Source organism: Chiroxiphia lanceolata, chromosome 17 (genome assembly GCF_009829145.1).
Source record: "Chiroxiphia lanceolata isolate bChiLan1 chromosome 17, bChiLan1.pri, whole genome shotgun sequence".
Taxonomy (NCBI): domain Eukaryota; kingdom Metazoa; phylum Chordata; class Aves; order Passeriformes; family Pipridae; genus Chiroxiphia; species Chiroxiphia lanceolata.
In genome coordinates this window covers 4,692,990-4,715,887 of record NC_045653.1, presented here as the reverse complement: position 1 = coordinate 4,715,887, position 22,898 = coordinate 4,692,990, and the positions used below count along the sequence as shown (strand labels likewise).

The window sequence follows — 22,898 nt, the reverse complement described above, 5'->3', positions numbered from 1 at the left end:
GGTGGGGCTGTGGCTGGTCCTTCCCTGGCTGCTGGCATGGCTGCTTTCCCAGGGCCTGGCAATGTATGGAGAAGAAACCACAACAGGGACAGTCTTGGGGTATTGCTATGAAGGGATCTCTCCTTACTTGCAGTCTCCATGGTGCAAACTGTACTTGCTGCAAATCAGCCTTTATACTGCTTTATACTGGCAGAAGCAGCTGTGAGATGCTTTATTCTCACTAGCTGTGATATTGCAGTGTGTTACCTGGCTCTGGGCCTCAGTGAGGAGTGGGAATGCCCAGGCTCAGGTCAGAAGAGAGCCTGCAGCTCCTGTTGTCCTGCTGATCAGGGCAGTCACCGTGGTGCCTGTGTATGCCCAGGGTGGATGCCTGGGCATGGGCGGAGGGTGGCACTCTGCACCTGCCCTGGGGTGGCCGTGGTGTGTCCCCAGGGTGCTTCCTGCCCTGCCGAGGTTGGAGGCACAGGGACAGCCAGTGGCTCAGCTCAGGCCAGCCCTGTCTTAGGTTCCGCCATTCCCATGGCAAGAAGCAGGTCCCCTGGGACCCGTGGGCAAACCAGGCTGGGAGCAGGGCTTTCCCGTGGTAATTTTTTTTTTTTCGGAGACAAGATGTAAATAGGACATGCTGGACCATGCTTTAGCCATAAATGGCAGTGGAAGATGTGCTGTGGGTCTTGCTGAATTGAGCGAAGAATGACTGCTGTCCTGATGCTGCAACCACAAACCCTGCCCCGCGTTTCTGCCAGCTGGGCAGCCGTGCTGCCTCACCCGAGTTAACTGGGATGGTCCAGCCTGGTGTGAGAGGCAAAGCACTGACCTGGAACAGCCTCTTGGACCCCCCCCCCCCTCCTTTGGAACAGCTCTGTTGCAGCAGACATGAGGCTGTACATGTGATAACCCTTTTTGTTCAGCCATGCTGAACTTGTAAAACATGCTTGAAAAATCAGGTCTTCGGTTTTTTTTTTTGGGGGGGAATAGCCTAAACAACAGAACCTGTTCTCTTTTTCTCTATGAAAGTCGGGGCGTTAAAACTCCAGATAGTGCAGTTTGCAGTGTGTGAACTGAGTCAGTAAATCCATGACTCTTAAGTTGTTTTTATCTTGACCATTTCATAATCTCCAATGGGTATAGTTAATCTCCTAATTTGGAAAACTAACAAATCAGTGATTTCAAAATCTAGTTACCTGGTGTGTGATGTATATAGAAATTTTAAATCCAAATCCCACCTGCCTCCTGTTCTCTGGTCTGGCTGTATTCTAGATTGCTTCAGCTGGTGAAAACTCCCTATTGACTGCCTTTCCTGGGCAGTACCACCCCACGTGTCCCCTTTTTCCTGCATGTCCTATGCCTGCCTGTTTGAGTAGGATGCCCAGGTTGGTGGTGGGGGCTGCCTGCAGTAGAGGATTTCCTTCCTCTCCTGCAGCCGTGCCAATTCCCACGGCCTGGGAGATGAGGAGCTGTCCCAAGCAGCCCATGTCCTTCCCTGCCCTCCTGCTTCAGGGACAGCGCTGGGGAATATCTGCCTCTCCCTTGCTTGCCCAAGCATTCACTTAATTCTTATTTATTATTTTTCTTAAGCGAAGCTCTCCCTCTGTTTGTTCATCCTGCTCCTACATGAGCACTGGGCTCAGGCATCGGGATTCCTGACGCTTTGAGATGGTGTCCAGGATGCAGGAATTCCCACTGCTTTGTCTCCTAATGAACCAAAGGAACAAGCACGGAACTGTAAATGTTTGGAAGTGTAAATGTTTGCTGTGGCAGCAGCAGCCGGTGCTGCCAGCCCGGAGGTCGGTGTCCGTGTCACTGCTGCTGAAGAGCCTTTGATTGCGCATTTCGCTGCTCGGTGCCCACAAGTGCCCAGCGAGTGCTGCGTGTTTGTGCTCTGCGTGCACAGAAATCTGCTGGCAGCTGATGCTCTGCTTCTCCTTGGAAGGGTTTGAGCTGACCCTGGCGAAGGGAGCGGGATGGGGAGGGCAGGCTGGCTGGAGATGGGGAGAGCTGCCCACGGCTGTGAAAGAGGGCCGGAGAGCAAACAGGAGATGCAGTCATGTGCAATCGCATCTCCTGAACGGCAATTAAAGTAGGAGAGTCTGAATCTCTCAAGGAAGGGTAATATTTAACTTGGGCAAATGCTTGTTATGGTCTGTGCTCCAGCCTACATGTGTCACTACGCCCTTCCTTGAAAAAAGAATTGCAGCAGAGCCTGGGAGTTCAGCTGCTCTTGGGATTTGCAAAGCCCTGTGTGATCCTGCAGCCATCCTTGTTGTTACTGCCCTGGTAAACTGCCCTGGGTTTCTCACCTGCGAGGAGCTGGGCTGCCCACTGTCCCCGTGGGTGTGACTGTGCCTGGGTGACGTGGGGCTCAATCCCACCACCAGCCCTGCCTGCTGTCAGGGTGCAGAGCTCCTTCCATGGGTGCTTTGATGCTGTAGATGCTACATGAGTTCCCTTGACCTTCTGAGTTTCCCCATGTATGGCAGAGCATGTCATGCTCCTCTTGCTGGATATCCCAAAATCAGTGCAGTGCTCTTCAAAGTGAGTGGCACAAACACCTTAGCTCAGCCAGCTGTGGGGATTGCAAATGAAAGTTGCCACCCAAAATGTGTACATTAAAGTTTAGGCTCTATTAGAATAATGTGGACTTTCCTCCCCTTGCTGAGGCCTCCCCAGGGTCACTTTTCTCTAAGACAGTTTAGATGCAAATTCCCCATATTGAGGTTTTGACCGAGTGTCACTGCAGCCTCCCATCTTCCCATTTGCTCCATGCACGTGCAGGCTGCCAGCTTGCCAATTTTGGGCACAAGTGGTTTGTAATTACCAGCTCAATGCTGCTGCTGCACTGTTAATTCTTAAACCATTTAATGTATCAAATTATTCCTTCCTGTGCTATTTAGAGGCGAAGGGCTAAGTAACAGTGATGGCATTAATATTAAATTCTCTAAAACTAATAGGAACCTCTTATTTAATTGTTCTGGCACTCAGCACATCTGGGGAATACGGTGCCACTGGAAAGCTAATAGAGACAGAGGTCTCAGGGTGTATTAGCGCTGGGATGCTGCTACATTCCTAGTTGGGTTATTTATGAGTTAAGACTATCCTAACTGTCTATCTGTGCCTTAGAGGCTTAGTTTGATTAAACCCCTTTGTATTGCTAATGCTAATGGAGCTGGATTGATGCTGGGGATCTGCTGGGAGAGCTTAGCAAAAGGCTTAACGTAGACATGACTCTGCTGGTTTCACAGTCTCTGGGCCCCGCGGGAGGTGTCTGCAGTGGGCAGGATCTCCCCGCCCTGGCAGGGTGCTGGGGTGACCTGGGCACCCATCCCTGCTGCCTGCGGGACCATCGCCCCTCCCAAGTCTGTGCCACACCTCCCACATGAGGTGTCCTACAAGCTCTGCTGGCTTGTCATGCCCACTCCGAGAGTCTGGCTGAGTGTTCGGGGTCAGTTTCTCTAGCTGGGCACTGTTTTGTGACTGTGTTGGTTGAAATGGGGGCTCTGGGGGCTGGCAGGGATTGCCCTTGCTGGGACTGGGCTCTGGCTGCCAGCGGGAGAAGGCTGCACATAGCTGTGAGACCACGATAAACTCAAACAGCCCCTCTGTGCTTCTGCAGCGTGGGTGGACTAATGAACCAGGAAAACTGCTGAATGTGACAGAAAGCTGTAAATCTCAAAGCAGAGGAAGACCTGCTCCTTCCTCAGGAAAGCCTGGCTGCTGTGCTGGGTGCTGATACTGCTGCAGGCATGCAGGGCTGCTGTGAGCCACCCGGCCCCTCTTCCTGACCCCAGCCCCAGTGACTGTCCCTCCCAGCATGGGGCTCAGGATACCCAGCCATCCCCCCTGCCAGGGGCTGCTGGAGGAAGGTCCTTTCCGCAGGCGGCGGAAGCGTGTCAGGGTCAGGAGCGAGATGGGTCAGGACTGTCCCTTTCCTGTGTCTGTAGCCGGCATGGATCACACTCAGTCCTCTTCCAAATCAACTCCCAAGCTGCAAATTACTCTGTTGCCTCTTCTAGTAGATATCATCATGACAAAACTAATTTTCCATGAGAGAGTCAGCTGTTTCTTGATTAGAAGTGCTCCGAAAATACTAACAGAGAAATGATTACAGGAAGATTTCATTACTCATTTATATAATTGGACTTTACCTCCCAAGCTGAAGTCGTTGCATCCACTCCTGGCTTGGGGTGAGCACTTGCCCTCCCTGTTGCTTGTGAGCAGGGGGGTTGGGATGCAGCATTCTGAGTGGTCCATAGCCCTGGGGTGCGGCTGTGTGCCTCTGCTGTAGTTGCTGACAAGCTGTTGTGGTTTCCATGTGTTTAAATCACAGTGGAGTTGATTTGTCCTTTAATGAGTCAACAAGAATAATCTCAAGGCAGTCATTTGGGCAAATGGATTCTTAAATTTTGCTCATTTTCTGTGTGGGCAGTGAGGGTCTGCTGGAAATTGATAGTCAAAGGGCCATCTCACCTCTCCCATCACTCTTCTGTCCTTGTCCCGTGGCTGTAGCTGGGCTGTTATCGCTCCATGTACGTGCTCTGAAGTGCTGCATGCTCAAAGGGAAGAAAGGCAGAAGGCCAGTGTAATTTTGGAGATCATCCTGTGTGATTAGATTAGCAGTATCTCACAACACAGCTTTCTGGCTGAGCCACAGTCCAGGCCCAGAGCATTGCAAGCCTGTGTCTGCAGGAGCCGATGCTCAGGGGTGATTGGCATCTCCATCCCTGCTGGTGGTGGCTCTGGGAAACAGCTCTTGGGTACAGTGGCCCAGGGCTCTCTAGGGTCAGCCAGGTCAGCCTTAGCAAATTTAAAACATGGCCAATTTGCTCATTAGAAGTGCAGTAAATAGAGGAGGGGTGAGGTTTGAGCTCGGTACAGGAATTCCCAAATGTTGGTGCAGACCCAGCAGCCCTGGACACGGCAGCCCCATGGAGCTGGTCTAAGCTCCACGGGGAGTGAAATGTTTGCAATAGTGTGTTTTAAATCCGATTTTCTGACCTGAATGAATTGCATGTTCTGGATAAACATGGTGTTTGTGAAGCTTATATTGTGCAGCCAGTTTGTTTCAGGGGTAGGAGAAGGAGCTCTGGCTGGGGTTGGTGGGGTTATGGGGGGCTCTTGGGTTTGTGGCATGTTGATGGCACAGCTCATCCCTGGCCGGGTATCTCCTTAATCACCTGCTTAAAGGGGTTCACAAGTGAAAAGGCAACTGCTGCCTGACACAAAGCCGGTGTTGTTCATGCCCATGCTCCCCTGGGATGGTGGCTGCTGTGACAGTCTGCTCAGGATTCCTGCTGCAGCTCAGAGCAGCCCAACCCAGCGAGCCGTGTCATGTGGCTGTGGAGAGGCCCTGCTCCGTCTGCCCGGCGTGGAGGGGAACAAACGGCGCTTTCACTGCGCCCGACAAACCTCCCTCTTCCTCAAATCAACCAGGGGTTGGATGCTGATTTGTCTCTCCTGTTCTTTCATGCTTCACCAAGCCTGGTTCTGCTCTACCCAGCAAGTTGAAGCATAATGAAGTAAAAAGTGAAATTACTCGATCAGCATCAGCGAGTTGTGCCTTGCCACTGACTCCAGCTCTGCACGAGGCAGAAGGTGCAGGATTGCTACCCCTCCTTCCCTTAGTAGCAGCCTGGGCCTGATAAAGCATCTCAGTTGAGTGGCTTCAGCCACACTTTGCTCTGTGCAGAGGAGAGGAGCTGTGCCTGGCTCTTGACTAGCACCCTGGTTTTTGGGCTGCTGGTGCCGGGATGTGGTTTTGTGATGAGCTCTGAGCTGGAGATGAGTGCGAGCTTGTGAAGGTTTTGGGACTGTATGTAAGGCTTCACATGGGGAATATCAGCTATGTTTGTTTCTGGCTTGTGGTGCCACATCAAAATGCCAATTTCTCCTTGAGCCTTATCACTGGGCATCTGCTGGAGCAAATTCCCTGTTGTTCTGAGCAGGAGCAGCACTCTGTACCTCTCACTGTCATTGAAACAGGGAACTGCACCAGAGCACAAGTCGATGTCATAGCTGTCACCAGCTGACCCTGCGTTCACTCTGGGTTGCAGAGCTGCCCCCAGAACAGGTGGGTGAGCAGAGAGGTTTTGGGTGCAGCTTTGGCTGAGGCACCTCCTGCTCCTTGCTGCTGTAACTGCTGGCTTAAGGTGCCATCGCTGGCCCCACTGGGAAGGGCTGGACATGGACATTTAACATCACATTTAAACACAGTTGTCAAGCACTTCATGCAGCTGACCCCCTTCTTGCTGAATATCTGGTGATTCCCCATGGCTCAGAGACAGGCTGGGCACGGGCAGCAGCTGGGCATGGCATGGGGCTCTGTCCTGCTTTTAAATACTTACTTTACTGTGCAAAACCAAAATACTGTTGAGAATGGGAAATACATCTGGACACCCCTTCCAGAGCTGCCAGCTGGGTGCAGAAGGGGACAGCAGGTCCAGCAGTGTGTGTCACTCTGGGCAGGGTGGGGGACCCTCACTCTGTGGTGGCGGTGATGCCTCCTGTGGTGCTGTATCTAATCTGTGTTCCTGGGGACTCCAGCCGTGACTGTGCCTTCCTGGCACTGGCACCGGTTCCAGGCTGTGATATGCCTGCTGTAGAAGTGACCTGCCTGTTATGGATATTTCCTGGTGACATTACATCAGCCACTGCCCTTCTCTGAGCAGGGTCTCTGTTGTTTCCTTGGCCCGGTGCCCTCTTCATCCCTCCTGTGGTATCTTTTGACCTGTTTTTTTTAATTACTAGTGCAGAACTGGCCTTCCAGGTTGCCCCTCCTCCCTGTGTGCAAATCAAGATTTTTCTTTTTTTTCCCCTCATTTTATTCTTAACCCTAAAACCTCACCGAGGGGCTGTGTCTGGCACAGTGATGCTGCTGAGGGGTGCTGTGGCTGTGCCATCCTGCTGCCCCTGTGGGTGGCCATGCTGCCATCCCCATGGGAGCTGCTGGTGACGCAGGGCTGTGCCTGCTGCTGTTTGCTTTGGGGCCTGGCCCTGCCAGCAGGGTGTCAGCTTAAACTGAAACCTAAGCAGGCTCAGCCTGAGCTGTGCCAGGGCACAGGGTCAGCAGGAAAGAAGAAGGGGAAGAAACCTGGCTGGGGGCTGCCCTGGGGACCCAGGGCTTGTGCTGCTGCCTGCCCCAGGGTGTGTGGTGTGCCAGGGTCTCGGAGCCTGGTGCAGGGATGCTCTTTGTGGTGCCTATTGGGGTATCTCTGCCAAGCAAGTGTCAGCCCTCGGTGCTGCAGCCTGGGAACGACTGCCCTTCTCCAGGCACGCAGCTTGGTTTCCTGTTATAACGATATTTCCTAATTAAGCCTCCCTAATTAAGGAGCAAAAGGTGCTGTTGTTTAAGCTGCAGTGCTGCGTTACAGCCTGGTTGTCAGGTCTGGCTGGGTATGTTCCCTTGTTAACCAGCCGGGTTTCCAAACGTGCCTTACGCCTCCGCTTCCTGACTCCATGCCCTTCCCAGCTCCCGTCGGGCAACCAAGGCACGTGCAACCCAAGGATCCTCCTGGCAGGAAGGAACTGAAACCAAACAGAAGGCTGGGATTGGTTCCAGAAGATGCTGATTTCTCTTTCCTACAGAAGCTGATGCCGATGGAAATATTCCTTTTTTTTTTCCTCCCTTGCAGTGAACACCTACCTCTTCATGATGCAAGCCCAGGGCATCATGATTCGTGAAAACATGCGAACTATAGGAGCTCAGGTGTACGAGCAGGTGGTCCGCAGTGCCTATGCCAAGAGGAACAGCAGCGTGAATGACTCAGGTATTTCTTGAACAACTGTGATTTTGGTCAAAGGTTCCATTTCCATTGAAAATTTAAGTCGAAGGAATTAATTTATGCTGGTAAATGCAGGGTGGGAACTTGGATTAATTGTCTGCCTCTCTTATTTTTATATATATAAAAATAGATATGTAACATAAAAATACCTAATATATATATGAATACTATGTATATATCTGCTAGATATATAAATTATGTTTATTTCTGTATATATAAAAAAATTCAAATTCTTGTAACTTGTATAAGGGGTGAAAATCTGAAATGATGGGATTTGAACTGAAAACCTTTTTGCTTTCCAGGAATTCAACTTGTAGCTTCAAGCAGTCTGAGGGTAAACACTTTCAAATTCAGTGCAAGGATCAGGTTTCATATTTAAAAAATTCCTTCCCAGGCGTGCGCCTGCGCAGAGCTCTGGCTCCGTGCACGTGGAAGAGCCTGTGCTCATAAGCTTCACTCTTCCCATGCAAGGATGAACTGAGATGACTTGGCTGGAGATCTGCCACAAATAATATATTGAACTTTGGGCAGGATGCAGGGAGCGGAGGCACAGGCTCCCCCTCCCAGCCTGTTCATCATCCAGATATGTATAAACAGGGTTACAAGTTGTGGTGTAAATGTGGTACAGTGAAGCATAAATGCTCGTGGCTGTGTGTAAGCCAGGGTGAGGCGTTGCTGCTGGGCTGGTGACACCTTCCCTGCTGGCCTGTCACCCCTGCCCCACACTGGTGCTGTTGCCATCAGGCTGTGGCAGAGGGTGGGGGAGCTCAGCTCTGCTCCTCCCCTGTGAGGGTTCAGCAGCAGAGGCTGACAGAGTTTTACAAGGCAGGATTATTTCCTGGCTGTGTCCCTGCTGCCCAGCCTGCTGAGGAGCTCATGGTGTGGTCACCAGTTCAGCTGTGCCCTGACTGGGGACGGGCACGGGCGGGGAATTGTTGACTTACGCAGGAGATGGACACCCCGGGTCACCTCCTCTCCCTGACGAGGTCAGCCAGGGCAGCCAGCCTGGGCTATTTTTAAGAGTGGAAACATCAAGTAAAGCAGAGGCAGGGTGAGGGAGTAGCTGATCCCCTGAAGGGATGAGGGTTGGACACTCCATCTCTGCTGCTTACTCTGAGGGGAGCCTTCATCCCGCTGCAGCCTTGGCCCATGGGGCTCTGAGTTCTCCAAAAGGCTGCTGTGTGCTCCTTCAGCAGGCAGAGAACTGGTTACCTACCCTTTTAGTGCCAGTGATACCAGTGCTGCTGCTGCTTCTGAAATACCAGGTTTTGCTCAAACCTCATACCCGTCTGTCCCAGCTGCACACACGTGTCAATACCTCTCCTGGCCTGAGAGCTCTGGCCATGAGGATGGTTTCACAGACAAGCACTACACACTTCCTTGGCAACCTTCCCTGGCAGGCAGGTCGGGCAGACTCAGGATGGATGGCAGTGACATCTGGAAGTCACTTGGTGCTGTGGCCACAAGGATTACATTAACACTGGGATCAGAATCTTCCCTGCCTGAGTGTTTTTGGTGCCTCAGTGGGATCTGGATGGGTGGCACTGGCTGGTTAGTGTACTGTCTCCATGCTGCCATGGGCAGTGAGGCAGTGTGACAGCTGGGAGAGGAAACCTGCCCAGTACAGCTGCAGGGAGGGACCCAGCAAAAGCCTTGACTGTCCTAGCAGCTCCTGGTTGCTTCTGCCCCATCCTACCCTGCAGGCAGTAGTGGGCAGGGTACCCTGCACATCCAGGGAGAGGGATCCTGCTGCTGGGATGAGCTGGCACAGGTCACAAACCAATTTGGGCAGTAGAACACCCTGTGGCCCCTCTGATTGTCCCTGTTCCCTCATGGGAGCTCTGGGAAGGAGGTGGCTGCTGCTGCTTTCTGAGTCACAGACTCTCCACACATCACTCATACCCCAGCAAGAGGCTGCAGGGAGCAGTTCTTTGTGCAGTGCTGTCTTGTGTGTGTCCTCCTGGGACCTGGGGCTTTGATTTCTGGGCAGGTTCCTTAAAAATGTGATATTCTCCCCTGAATGGCAAGGTAACCAAGCGCAGGGTGGTTTGCTGTAAGCACAGTGTGCTTGCAGCTTCCCATCCCTGCAGTGTGCAGCTTGCCATCCATCTGCATTTATTCTTTGCCCTTAGTTTTTTCCTCTTTTTTTGAGGAAGCAAGTTACAACTTTTCCAGCATTTCCTAATAGATGCAATAATAGGTTTCCTGTTTGGTGAGACAAAGAGGGGTCACTTCTATGCTTCCACAAGCAAAAAAGGCAGCCCTCAGTGGAAAACAGGGGAGTTGAGCTCCAACATGTGCAGTCAGATGGGCTGAGTACTGAGAGTGTGCTCTGGTGATGGGAGTTTAAGGGGAAAATTGCTTATGGAAATTTACAGCAGTATCAAGCATCCAAAGTAACAGCTATTGTACTTGAAAAGCCCTTGGGTTGTGTTTACAGTCCATCTTGAGTCTCAAGATAGTTTGGGTACTGCTTATTTGAGGCTGGAGGGGCATTGCCCAGGAGGTCAAAGGATGCAGGCAATGGGGAGGCTGGAGAAACATGCTGGGCACTGCTGTGACTGCTGGGGCACAGGGCCTCCTCTGCTCCTGCACGGTGAGAAGCAGAGGAAACTCTGTGTGTAACGTGATAGTTTGTATATTGATCCTTTGAAGAGGATTCCAGACAGGATTTCCCTGTGTAGGATACTGCACTGACAGTCCTAGTTGGCATTGCATCCTGCCTGTGGACTTCCCTCTCTCAGCTTTTTGGGAAAGGAGCACACTTGCTGGAGGACCACGTCCCCTCTGTGCCATGGTCCTTCAGGGTAGCTTTGACTTTCAAGAGCCACGTGCTCCTTTGCTTTGAACTGTTTGTGGTATCTAAAGGTGGTGCTCAAAATTCTTCCTTTGGCCAGAAAATGGAAAAGTTTCTTTGATGTAGTGCTGTCTGAGGCAGCTGGGCTTCTGCAGCCACTTGTCCCAGGATGAGGATGAGCACCCAGCTGGGCTGCAAGGCTGGAGCACATACCACTGGGACACAGCTGTGCCATTGGGAACATCCTCAGCCATGGCTGACTTTGGAGTCTGCTCACATTGGCATGGGGAGGTGGATGGAAATAGCAGACCTACAGCTCAAGTATAAACTTTTCTCTTTTTTTTCCATTCCCCAGATTATCCTCTTGATCTGAGCCACAATGACACCTTTCTGCAAGCCACAACGTTTCTTCCTGAAGATTTTACCTACTTCCCCAACACCACCTGTCCCGAGAGGCTCCCTTCTATGAGTGAGTAGCATCCTGACAGCTCTGTGCCCCTATCCTGCTCCCCCTGAAGTAGTGGCATTCCCAGTTTCACCAGTGTTGCACCTTTCCCTGCCAGGCACCTGGGGATGAATGGAAGTGCTGTTTGGAGCCCAGTTCCCTCCTGGGAAATCATTGTTTACCCACTCTCAGGAATTAATCCCTGCTGTGTTGGAGGCTCCTCTCCCTGCTGAAGCAGGAGCCCATTGCTTGGCAAACACGAACAAAAGAGGGATTGTGTGCTGGGAGCTGGTGAAAAGGCTCTGCCAGCCCTTTTCCAGGGCCGGTGGTGGCAGGGTGGCTCCCTTGTGCCTCAGCAGTGCTGCCAGTCCCAACCCCGAGCTGTGCCAGGTACAGCTGTGCCAGGGCTGGTGTGGGAGACAGTCTGGACCCCCCCGCAGGGAGCTGCAGCTGGGAGAAATGCTTCCACCAAAGCCATCCTGCAGTGGGAAATCAGGCTTTGGAGGGCAGATGTTTCCAAAGAGGGGGGGAAATGGTCTCTGCTGAGATGTGTGGTTTTCTCTCCTGGAAACCTGTACAGGTAGAGGGGTACCTGGGCTGGTGTGGGTCTCTGCTAGGGAGCTGCATAGCACAGTGGCTACAAAGGCTGAGCAGAGCCCAGCTGCCAAGGAGGTGGAGGTGTTACCATCAACATCATTTCCTCGTTGTTTTTACTGGTGCTGGGGAAGAGAAGAAGCTGCCTGCACTGAGTGCTGGGGATGGAGGGCAGCAATGCAGCAAAGTGCTGCCCCGAGTGCACTGAGCCACCCCAGGACCTCAGCAGTTCCTCACCTCCCCCTCTGCTTCTCCTGCTCTGCAGAGGGCCCCATTGATGTAAATATGAGCGAGATCACCATGGAGGACATCCACCAGTTCTTCTCTAAAGACCCTTCCATCAAGCTGGGAGGCCACTGGAAGCCGAGTGACTGCCTGCCTCGCTGGAAGGTAACGGGGAGCTGGGCAGCCCCGTGTCCCTGCTGAGTGGGGGGTGGACAGGAAGCCCCGGGCAGGCCTTGGGAAGAAGTTAATGGGAACATCTCTGATGTGCTGCAGCTTCAGAAGAATGATCTGAGGAGCTCTGAAACATGGGGCTGCAGTACCCAGGGAAGAAATGGTGAACTCAAGGGCTGCTTTAGTGTCCTCACTCCTGCTGTCCCCAGTGCTGGGCAGAGGTGACAAAAGGGCACTGCAGGTCTCCCTTTCGCTCAAGGTGATGTTGAATTTTTCCAAAGCAACAATCCCTCAAAAAGTGAATAGGAAAATCATGCTGTGGGAGTTGAAAGGGTTTCAGGCTGCTCAGCCCTACATGGGAGAGCTGAGACACCTTGTTTAGTCCTGCTCCCCCTCCTATAACCCCGCACCAGCCAGTGCTGCTCCCCAGCCCGGGGGTTGGCAGTGGGAGCCATTGGTGTGGTGCAGTAAGAGCCGTGTCCTCTCCTCACCAGGTGGCGATCCTAATCCCATTCCGCAATCGATACGAGCATCTTCCTGTCCTCTTCAGACACCTTATTCCCATGCTGCAGCGGCAACGTTTACAGTTCGCCTTTTACGTTGTGGAACAAGTGAGTGACCCTGGGGTGGTTGGGGCAGCAGCCACTGGGGACGTGCTGCACTAAGAACGTGTCTGCCAGCGCTCCAAGTGTGGCTCTGCACCGTGTCCCAAGGAGTTTCCCTGCCAGAGCATATCTTTTAACCTTTGGCACGTTTAGGGGTCATGTTGCAATATGTGAGTTGTCCCGTTTCAGCCTGTAAGTGGCACAGCTAGGAGATGTGCCCAGAAATGTCTGGTTTTATCTGAAAAACAGGGATACAGTGATTTGGTTTGTTGTTGTTTTATTTTTTGTTTTTTAAATTCTGTTTTGTGGGAGTTATTTTTTTAAAACAGCTTTGGACCAGGTATTTGCAGTTTAGACAATGCTGCGTTGTTTTTGTGTATCCCTGCAGTAGTTCCAGGGAGCATCCCCTAGCAGAGTTAGACATTTCTTATTTGGGCAGTATCTAGAAGACTTCAGTGAATGTAAAACATGACTATCATTGGATGTGGACATGAACCTGTCACTTAAGCTGTTTGGCTTCATCCACCCAGTAAACATACCTCCATATTCAGCTCTAGCTTAAAAGGATTGATCAAAACTGGGGATTTTTTCAAGTGTCTGAGTAATAAGACCTCAGCTCCTGTACTGTAAAGTGAATATTTCACTGTTGGTTGATCTCACTAGTCTGCTCCAATACATCACTTCCTTTTGTGGTGCGGATGTGGGAGCTGGTTGCCCTCTGTGGTTTTATAGACAAAGCTGAGAATGCACAAACTGTAGGGACTCCCCTTGAGAAGGAACTTTCTGCCTCCTAGGCTGGAAACCAACCCTTCAACCGTGCCATGCTCTTCAACGTTGGCTTTCGGGAAGCAATGAAGGACTTGGACTGGGACTGCCTCATCTTTCACGACGTGGACCACATACCAGAAAACGACCGTAACTATTACGGGTGTGGACAGATGCCGAGGCACTTCGCAGCCAAGCTGGATAAGTACATGTACCTGTAAGCAGTGTTCTTCCTCCCTGCTACTGTAACAGCTAAGGAGCCAGTGGTAGATTTTATTTATCTTTTTTAAAGGCAGAGGATGAATCTGGGTTTGTTACCAGGCTTTGTGCAGAGGGAGAAAGAGAGGGAATAGCAGAGAGCGTCCGCACGGGCCGGGCTTTCCCCTTGGCAGGCGGGAGAGCTGTGGTGCTGGTGGGCTCTGCACTAACCCCTTCCCTCCTGCTCAGGCTCCCATACAACGAGTTCTTCGGGGGGGTGAGTGGCCTGACTGTCGAACAGTTCCAGAAGATCAATGGATTTCCTAATGCCTTCTGGGGCTGGGGAGGAGAAGATGATGACCTCTGGAACAGGTACGGGCTGGGCGCAGCCGGCGTCCCTGGGCTCTGGTGGTGGCTCTGTGAGCTGAGCCTGGCACGTGCTGTGGGGGGACAATTGTCATCTCTGACGCAGGTGCTGGGCTTGCTGTGCCTGTGTCCCATGGGCTGGGGAAGAGCCATCCCAGCCTGGTGGCTCTGTGGGAACAGGGGCTGCTCCAGCCTGCACAGGCAGTGGGTGGGAAGCAGAGAAGTGCTGTTTGGGAACTGGTTGGCTCTGTGCACATACCCCACACTGCTGAGCTCAGGCTGGTCACAGATGAGCAGGAGCCCCAACATGCTGAGAGCTGTGTGACCTGCCCAGAGCCCCTGCTGGAGTGGGGGCTTCTCTGGGGGTGGGAAGGCTGCGCTGCACTGAAGCCGCAGAAGCACTGATGGTGCAGCCCTGGAGGTGCTACCAGCACAGCAAACACAACTGGTGATTTTTTTTGTTTATTTTATTTCTCCCCTTTCTAACACAGAGTGCAGTATGCAGGCTACTCGGTGACTCGACCAGAAGGAGACACAGGGAAATACAAATCAATTCCCCACCACCATCGAGGAGAAGTGCAGTTCCTAGGAAGGCAAGTAAATTTTTTTAAGAATCCTAAAGCACTTCACAAAGAGCCTTTACCATGTAGGAGGCTCCCTGCAGCTGTTTGAAGGCAGTAACAGCCTGAACTCCTGAAGGAAATTAATCGAGGGAAATGAAGGCAGAGCATTGCCTGGATTCCTCCATCCTTACATTTCATACATCCCTGTGACAAGGGGTCCTTGCTTTGTGGCTTTGGCTGCCTGAATGCCATCCAAAAGGGGATTGTCAGCATGGCAAGCTGGGGCCCTGTCCTGTATCTGCAGGGGAATAGGGGTGGATAAGGCCAGATGTAGAGAAGCTTCAATGTTTCTCCAAGTACTGTTGGGACCATTTCGTCTTTTTTCTCAAAAAGATAAATTCTCCCTGGAGCTCTTCAGGAGGGCTCCAACCCCTTTGTCCCAGAGCCAGGGTTGTTTTGGAGAGTACAAGGCTTGACTGACTGCTTTTGCCTGAAGACCACAGTAAAATTTAAGTCTTCTGAAAACTGTGCAACAGAAAACCAGAGAAATACCTTTTTCACAAACAACTGCAGGAATTAACACTTGTAGATGAGGATCTACTGGACAAGCAGTGTGAGAGCTCTGTTCTGCAGAGGGGCTCCAGGATGCTGCTGGCAGAGATTTCAGTTGTCTGCTGGTCTTTTTTTGGAGAAGACTCATTTTTAGGGGATTTTCCATTTGAGACTCATCTTTAGCCCTGCTTTTCATTTCTGTGTTGGACAGGATGCAGCCAGTCAGAGATGCTTCTCTCATTTCACTCTTGAAAAAGAGAAGTTGCTTTTTGGCTTAAAAAGCCATATTTAGTCAAACCCTTGGAGTGTGGCAGGCTGGCAGTGCAGTGGGATTCAGGTCTGGTTCCTGACACTTCCCTGGTCTCTTCCTGGCCCCAGCCAGGAGCCCAGGTTCTGTGCCAGCAGGAGCTGTGAGTCCATGTGGTGGGAGGGAAAGATGGGCAGGGCAGAGTTCACCTGATGAGCCAACAGCTGCACCCACTCTTACCCCTTATATCTCATCATGCTGCCCCTAAATGTGATTGAGGCTGTTTTTGTGCACCAGCTGCAGTTTCCTTCCCCAAACCATCAGTCTGTTACTTTTACTTCCTCGTCCCCCATCCCTCGGACTAAAGCCATTTAGTTCTGCTCTTGTTTGTGCCCGGTTTCTTAAAAGTGGAAAGGACATGTCACCCATCAGCTGTGTTTCTCTGGGATGGTGTGGCTGGTGAGGGCTCTGCAGGATGCCCGAGCTCAGCTCCCTCCTGAGAATGGGAGCAGGCTTCAGGCAGGAGTCACAGGTAGTTTTGGTAGCTGAGTGCCTGCTGGTGGCACAACAAGCATTTTGCCCTTCATCAAGTGATGAACTTTTCTGGCATTTTCCAGTATTTACCAACACTGAGTATTTAAAATGTGGTGGTTCCCTTTATTAAGGGCTCAGAAGCTTGTTATTTTGTAGCTGCTGCTGGGACAGGCTCTTTGGTGGCTGTTCTGGTAGCACTGGGAGGAGTTTGCAGGGTGCTGTGGGACAAGTGGAATTGACTCAGGCCTCTGGTTCTCGTTGCACAGGTACGCCTTGCTGAGGAAGTCAAAAGAAAGGCAAGCCCTGGACGGCCTCAATAACTTGAACTACTTTCCAAACGTCACATATGACGCCTTGTATAAGAACATCACTGTTAACCTGACACCGGAGCTGGCTCTGGTGCCCGAATATTAAGAGGAGAAAATAACTTTGCTCTGCCCTTCACCAAGAAAGCACCACGCTAGACTTTCTTTTCCAAGGTTTATCGAGGACAAGCAACACTTTGTCTAATGAAGGATCACAGTATTTTGGAGAATGAGGCTGAAAGTGCACGCACAAATTGCCCTAGCTGTACCAATCCAGCCCGACACCCGGGCAGCGAGCTCAGCAGTCTCTTAATTTCTTCTGCCACTTTGCTTTCTGGGTTTCAGGACAACAGTTCGACCTGCTGCTCTCGTCTCCACATTCCTCCTCCAGCAATCTCTGGCGCTGGGACTCGCCTCCGTTGCGCTTTCTCCTCTGGGAAGCGGCTCAGCTGAGGGACTCTGGCTTCTTGACGGTGAACGTCGGGAGCAATTTGGTTGGCAACTGCCCTGGTGGGAGATCAAACGACTTCTGATGCCGTTCTATGTCTGTGCGGTTTTTTAAATGACCTGCTTGAAGTATATACAACAGAATCGCTTCTTAAAGAAGTGTAAGTGTAAATATGCTGTGTAAATTGCCCCTTTTTATTTTTCTCCTATGGCTCAAGTCCAAGCTAGAGGTTTACATGCGGTCACCCATTTTAGTCCTGAGTTCTGTGAACACTTGTGTGTGCATCACTGTACTTGTGCAAGGTGCTCCCTTTTAAGCCAGTGAGACTGCTTGCGTGATTCCAGCTGTGCATATGCAGAAATGTTTGTGGGACAGGGCCCTGAATCTTCCAGTGCAGTGGGTTAGAAATACAGCTGGGTCACTGCTCATTCCAGACACCACAGGGGTGGCTTTTTCCAGGGAGAATGAGGAAATGGGAATATTTATGAAAAAATTCCCTCTTCCGTGACTTTTACGAGATGATGTGCAAATGAATCCAAAAGCCATATGGAATACAATCCCCTGCCTGTTGCTCTGTATCCCACCTGGCAAGTGTGAGCCTGGTTGCTCAGGACTCCCATCCATGGTGCTGGGGAAGTGTGGCCCCTGGGCTGGCTGCCCCTGCCCACGTGCTGTCCTGGGGATGGAGCAGCTGCACAAACCCTCTCCAGACAGCAGCATCCTGCCATCACCCCCAGTGTGTCAGAATGGTGTGGGAGGTTGGTTTAGTCTGTATTTATTGTGTAAATCCAGCAGCACACTGAGGTGCTGTCAGAGCCAGGCAGTGCACAGGCAGTAGCATAGGCACAGCTGGTGGGGCAGAGGGTCACAGGTCAGTGAGAGGGAGAGACATGAAGGACACATAAAAACATGAGGACTGGGAACCAGAGCTTGGTCTGACAACCCATCCAGCCATCCAATGCCATCCCCCCTTTCCCCACAGCTGCCGTGGCAGACTGGGCTCCAGGCCCTGTCCCCAGGGACACAGTCCAGCCCTTACACAGCACTGACACAGCCACTTTCACTGGACCTCTCTGACTTAAAAGTAAATACATTGGGCGTTGTTTTGAGTTTGTATTTCCACACAACAAGGGTGGGTACTTGACCTCTGAAGTACTTTAACTCTTTTCATTGCGTTGTTTGCCTTCGGTTTCCTTAACTTCTCATGGTTTACATTGTTTTCTCAGTTCCGTGGACGTATGATCCCCATACGCATCTGTGGTGGGTGTGACTGCCCAGGGCATTCCTAACCTGTATCCAGAAAACGTTAGTTTAGAAAACACGAGTTCTTGTGTAGATCTTATCGGCCGGCATGAGAGGACAGCGAGCCTGCCCTTGAAAAGCGCTGATGAGTTTGTAACTTAGGTTTTAAAGTCTTTGAACTTACATGTGCTTTAAACTTGCTTCCCGAGGGAATTCAGCCTGGTTATTTATAGGCAGAGGTGAGGATTTGCTTTTTCTGGCGCATACAGCAATAAAGACTTTTGCTTCGGGATCTCGATCTCTTCATTCACGTGGACCCTTTCCGGATGCTGAACCCGCGTTGCCCTGCCCCTCTTTTCTTTCATCTTGAGACCTTGCTAGAAATCTGTCTTTGTTTAATGGTGCTTCAAACGAGGAATGTATTTCAACTAGTCCAAGTTCACTACCCCGGAATCATGCATGTGTGTGTGAGTAGGTGTTAAACTACCTTAGTCGGGATCCTCAGCCTTCCATGTCCCTGACACCCGTCGCACCTTGTGTGGAACAAAAGCCGTTACCTCTGCTCAGAACTGCGTTCTGCGGTTGGCACAGAAGGGTCCATCCCCAGCAGCATCCTCTTCGTTGTTCCTTTGTTCTAATCATGTTTTGTTTTGGTTTTTTTTTTCCCCCCTTTCTAAGATGTGGATTATCTGAAAATGTGCACTGTTACTCTTATCAGCTATGTCAAATACTGTATAGTAAATGTAACTTGTTAAAAACATACTGTCAAGCGCATGTGCTGTTATGGTGTAAAAATTCTCGTATTAAGGAGAACTTGTACATATTCTGGCAGCTGAAGTTCAACAAGGCCACTCGTTCGCCCCTTCCACGTCAGCGCCGTCAGCCAGCCCTGCTGGAGGGCAGGTCCTGGGTGATGCTGATTTTTTATTTTTTATTTTTTTTTTTTTTAATGAGCCATGTGGGTTTTATTTGCAAAACTATTTATTGACAGCTAATTCTCTGTAAAGCTCTGCTTCTCTAAGGGAGGTACCGTTTGAGCAACGGCTGCGCACTTCGGGCCGCTCACCATCAGAAGTGGCTTCAAACTCTCCAGTAGCTTTCCATCATCATGGCTTTTGAGCTTACTGTTATGTTTTTAAGAGGTGCCGGGGGGACGTTTTTGCACTGAAGATTAGTGTTTTACAACACACACACACTTCTCAGCAAAGCAATCCTTTGTGTCATTACATTTATTTACCCATGTGTTTGTACATTTTTGTATTTGTTAATTTATGAATGATTTTTTCAGTAAAAAATACATATCCAAGAACACAGATTGCAGTGGTTGCTTTTTTTTTTTTTTTTTTTTTTTAACAGGAGGTTGGGGTGTGCTTTTATAGTAGAAGGTGAGATCTATAAGCCCAGAGGGGTGAGTGTTTCTGAGAGTTTGAGTGGAGAAGGGTGAGCCCTGGATGCTAGAGCTGGTTAGGAATTTCTCATTAGGGGTGGATAGAAGTAAACTGAGTGTGAGATGGGGATGCTCCCCAAACTCTTCCTGTTCTGTAGGTGCTTAAGCCTTTTTGCCAAGCATCTACTTCAGTGTGGTTCTGATGAGGGGGCTGGCTGCCTTGGGGGAGTGTGTTTAGGAAGAACTTGGCTGAAGGTGATGCAGGGCTCGGGGATGGTAACTGGATTTTTGATCAACAAACCCAGGCAGACAGACGAAGCTTCCTTGCAGCAGCTTTAAAATATCTCTCTCCTGCTCTGCAGCATACAGGCATGCTAGAATAAATAGCTGGCAGCCCTGGGTTGTTCCAAGCCTTGCCTTTTTTTAGCTCTCCGTCTTCTGGGAAGCTTCCTCCCACCCGCGGCGCTGGGCTGGAGCCTGCGGGGTGTCAGGCTCCTTCCAGACACTGCTGCCCGCCCGGCCAGGGCCTCGCTCCCCCAGCGCTCACAGGACCGAGGAGGGAGCCCGTCGGACTCCTGGCCGTGCACTGGTGGGAGTTCCTGACCTGTTTGAGGAATCCCCGTGGCCGTGGTCCTGCATGGGTATCCCACCTGGGGGGCTTTCATTGCCTGTGTCCCCCCCGCGGCGGCTGGGCAGGGGCTGGAGGAGATGGAAGCACGTGGAGAAAGTTGGTGGTGCCCCTACAGAGGAAGAACGAGAAGGGCAGGGAAGCCCCCAGCCTGTGTCCCAGGTGGGCGTGTGGGACCCCCTTACTGCGGCCAGCGGCAAAGGAGAGCTGGGAGCAAACCCCCTTTGGTGTGGGCTGTGCCGGGAGGGTGCCAAGGAGAGGAGCCCTGCGAGGGACCGGCACGGCTCCGGCACGGCCACCGCTGCCTCCCAGCAGCGCAGAGCCCCGGCATTCCTCGGGAGCAGCCCCCGCTGCGGGGGAGAGCACTCCCGGTGCGGGCTGAGAACAGCTCAGCCTTCTGTGCTGCAAAATCCCCGGGCTTCTCTGCAGTGTGTAAAAAAAAAAAAAAACAAACCACAACCACCAGAGCAGGGGGGTTCTCCCTCTTCTTTCCCCCTTCATATCCGTGTGGCACAATCAAGCTGCCTGGGATGGCCTGGGCTGGCAGCCGGAGCCACACACATGCTGAGGGGCATCCCTGCTGCCTGGAGCAGCCCTGAGATGCTGCCCAGGGGGATGCCCTGCTCAGGAGCTGGCAGAAAGGCTGAGCAGCTGGGTTGGGAGACAGTGCTGTGAGTTACCAGCCACACCAGAGCTTCAGGCCAACATGCCCTGGCTCTTGGCTTGGCCTCTCTCCCCCGTGCAGAGGGAAAGGTGCTGCCCCCCTACCAGGGGGGTCCTGCTAGCCCCCAGAGCCTGGGGTTTGCTGCTCCAAGAGTGCTCCCCGTGGGAAGGACTAGGTGTCCCTGGATATTTATTCTTCCCTCTGGTGAGCAGTGTGACAATATTGACTATTTTTCAAGAAGGGCTCTTGATAGTCAAGAGGTAAGGGGAGAAGTGAGGAGGAGCACCAGGGACATTGAGGATTAACCACAGCTCTCAGGCAGCTGTCTTTAGTAAATCCTGCTGGGGAGGGCTTCCCAAAAACCCCTTTCCTCTGAAGGACTCTCACAGATACCTGGCCAAGGGCTGTTCTTCCACAATTGGTACCGAGAGCAGCAAAGAGGGGGAAACCAGTAACACATCCAGTATCAGCTGGGTGGAGCAAAGCAAACACTCCTCTGTGGGCAGTGGGAACTCAGCTGATCCCTTACCCCACTGACACGGCAGATGCCACCCCCCCGGTTCTGGGGGGGATGCAGAACGAGTGGGTGGGTGGGTGGGCCGTGGTGACTGGGCCAAACAGGCAGGGCTGGTCAGCCGGGAAAACCACGGGATGCCTGGACACGCGGTTGAGAAATCGTCTCCATCAGCGCAGCCTCGAGCCACAGGGATAGCAGCAGGGAGCGGGGCCGTCTGAAGGCCACGGATGCGGTGGTACGGTGAGGACTCCCTTGCACAATCGCCCACATCGCTGGGAGCACCTGTGCGGCAGGTTCCCAGCGGCCATAAAACCGCGGGTCACCTTGCGATAGGTGCCTCCCTCCGGGGCCAACGTGAGCCGCGGCAGCGCCCCGCGACCCGCCCAGCACCAGGAGACCCTCCGTGCCCTGCTGTGCCCCGGGAGGTGCCGGGGGAGGCAGTGCCTCCCTGGGAGCGGCAGTAAAACCGGGGGCCTCAGCGCGGTCCGTGCGGCCACATCTCGTGCTGCCCTTTGCATTTGTCCCGGGACAGGCTGGGGACCCGGGATGGGGGTGATGCGGCCAGCCTCGTGCTGCTCAGGAATACCTCCCGGGCATCCAGGCTCCTGCCTTCCCACCCTCATCCCAGCACTGCTCCCCTCCGATTGTATTGCAGCAGCTAATCGCATTGCTGGGGCGATGGCTCGGGATCCACCCCGGGTACATGTGCTGGGGGCTGTGCCATCAATGGCTGCCCCCAGCACATGGCTGAGAGCTGATCCCTGAGCGTGAGCACAGCCCTGCCTTTGACAAAGCAGATTCATTCATAATTCAGAGCCGCTTCTGCAGCGGGAAACCTTTCACAGGTGACCGAGCTGAGAGGCTTGGAGACGCCTGGCCTGGCTTCCAGTCCCAGGGCACAGTGGGGAAGAACACGCCGTCCTTAACAGAGCTCATTCCTCTTGGGGTTTAGAGCGGGTGTAGAGGGGGTCGGGTGAGCCAGGGTCGGGGTTTGCGGCAGCACAATGGCCGGTAACTGTCCGGCACTAGGCAGGAAGGGAGCTCGGGGCTCTCTGCCGGGGGGCACAGCAGTGTTATTTGAACACAAGGTCAGCCCTTTCACTGAGGGAGTTCCTGCCAAGCTGCTCTCTCTGCTTCAGTGCCGATGAAAGCAGCTACACCCTCTGCACGAGGGGGCTGCACCCCCAGCCACGACAGGCACGGAGGGGCTGCACCTGCATCCAAACCTCTCTGAGTCAGGGTGTGCCGGGACGAGGTACAGAGGAGAAGCTGCAGAGGCAGCGCTCAGCCCCCAACCAGCCTGGGGGCGCTGGGGCAGAGCAGCCCCCAGGCCTCTCACAGCTGCAGCCCTTGCTTCAAAAGGCTGCGAGCGGGCGGGTGTGACCCAAACCAGGCGCTGAGCAGTGGGGCCGGGAGAACAATTAGTGCTTCCATCGTGATGAGGAGCCGTGCCCACGGGTCCCGCCCCGCCCAGAGGGGAGAAGGGCGATGGGACAGGGCCCCGCAAGAGCCTGACGTTCCCCCTCGCCCCGGGAGAGGTGTTGGTGGGGCCGGGGGAGAGCCCCAGCCCGAGTGCGGGGACGGGGGATGCTCCTGCGGGGCCGTGCGGTGGCGGAGCGCGGTCCCAAAGCCCCACCTGGTGGCGGAGGGAGCGATCCCGGCCCCGGGGACACCCCACACCCGCGTCCCCCTCCCCGGGCACGGCTGCGGCGGCATCCCCGCGTGTTTCCCCACGGACATGCCAGCGACAGACTGCTGCGCAGGGTCCCTGTCCCTGCGGAACAGGGATTTCTCCTTGCTTGGAGAAGAAGTGGGTCCAGTTCCTACAAGAGGGTGAGAAATCCCAGATTTTCAGAGATATCAAGTA

The 22,898-nt window shown here is 52.8% G+C and overlaps 1 protein-coding gene across 2 annotated transcripts in view; it reads left to right on the top strand.

Annotated features, from left to right (window-relative positions):
- The window catches only part of B4GALT5 (beta-1,4-galactosyltransferase 5), a 45,688-nt gene extending 26,544 nt beyond the window's left edge, over window positions 1–19,144 (top strand). For both annotated transcript variants that reach the window (XM_032705235.1, XM_032705234.1), the window contains exons 2-9: window positions 7,629–7,763; window positions 10,931–11,044; window positions 11,880–12,004; window positions 12,505–12,621; window positions 13,410–13,597; window positions 13,828–13,950; window positions 14,436–14,537; window positions 16,107–19,144. In XM_032705235.1, coding sequence (XP_032561126.1) covers window positions 7,646–7,763; window positions 10,931–11,044; window positions 11,880–12,004; window positions 12,505–12,621; window positions 13,410–13,597; window positions 13,828–13,950; window positions 14,436–14,537; window positions 16,107–16,254 — 1,035 coding nt within the window. In that variant the 5' untranslated portion in view covers window positions 7,629–7,645 and the 3' untranslated portion in view covers window positions 16,255–19,144. The remainder of the gene's footprint in view (window positions 1–7,628; window positions 7,764–10,930; window positions 11,045–11,879; window positions 12,005–12,504; window positions 12,622–13,409; window positions 13,598–13,827; window positions 13,951–14,435; window positions 14,538–16,106) is intronic.
- The last annotated feature ends 3,754 nt before the right edge of the window (window positions 19,145–22,898 follow it).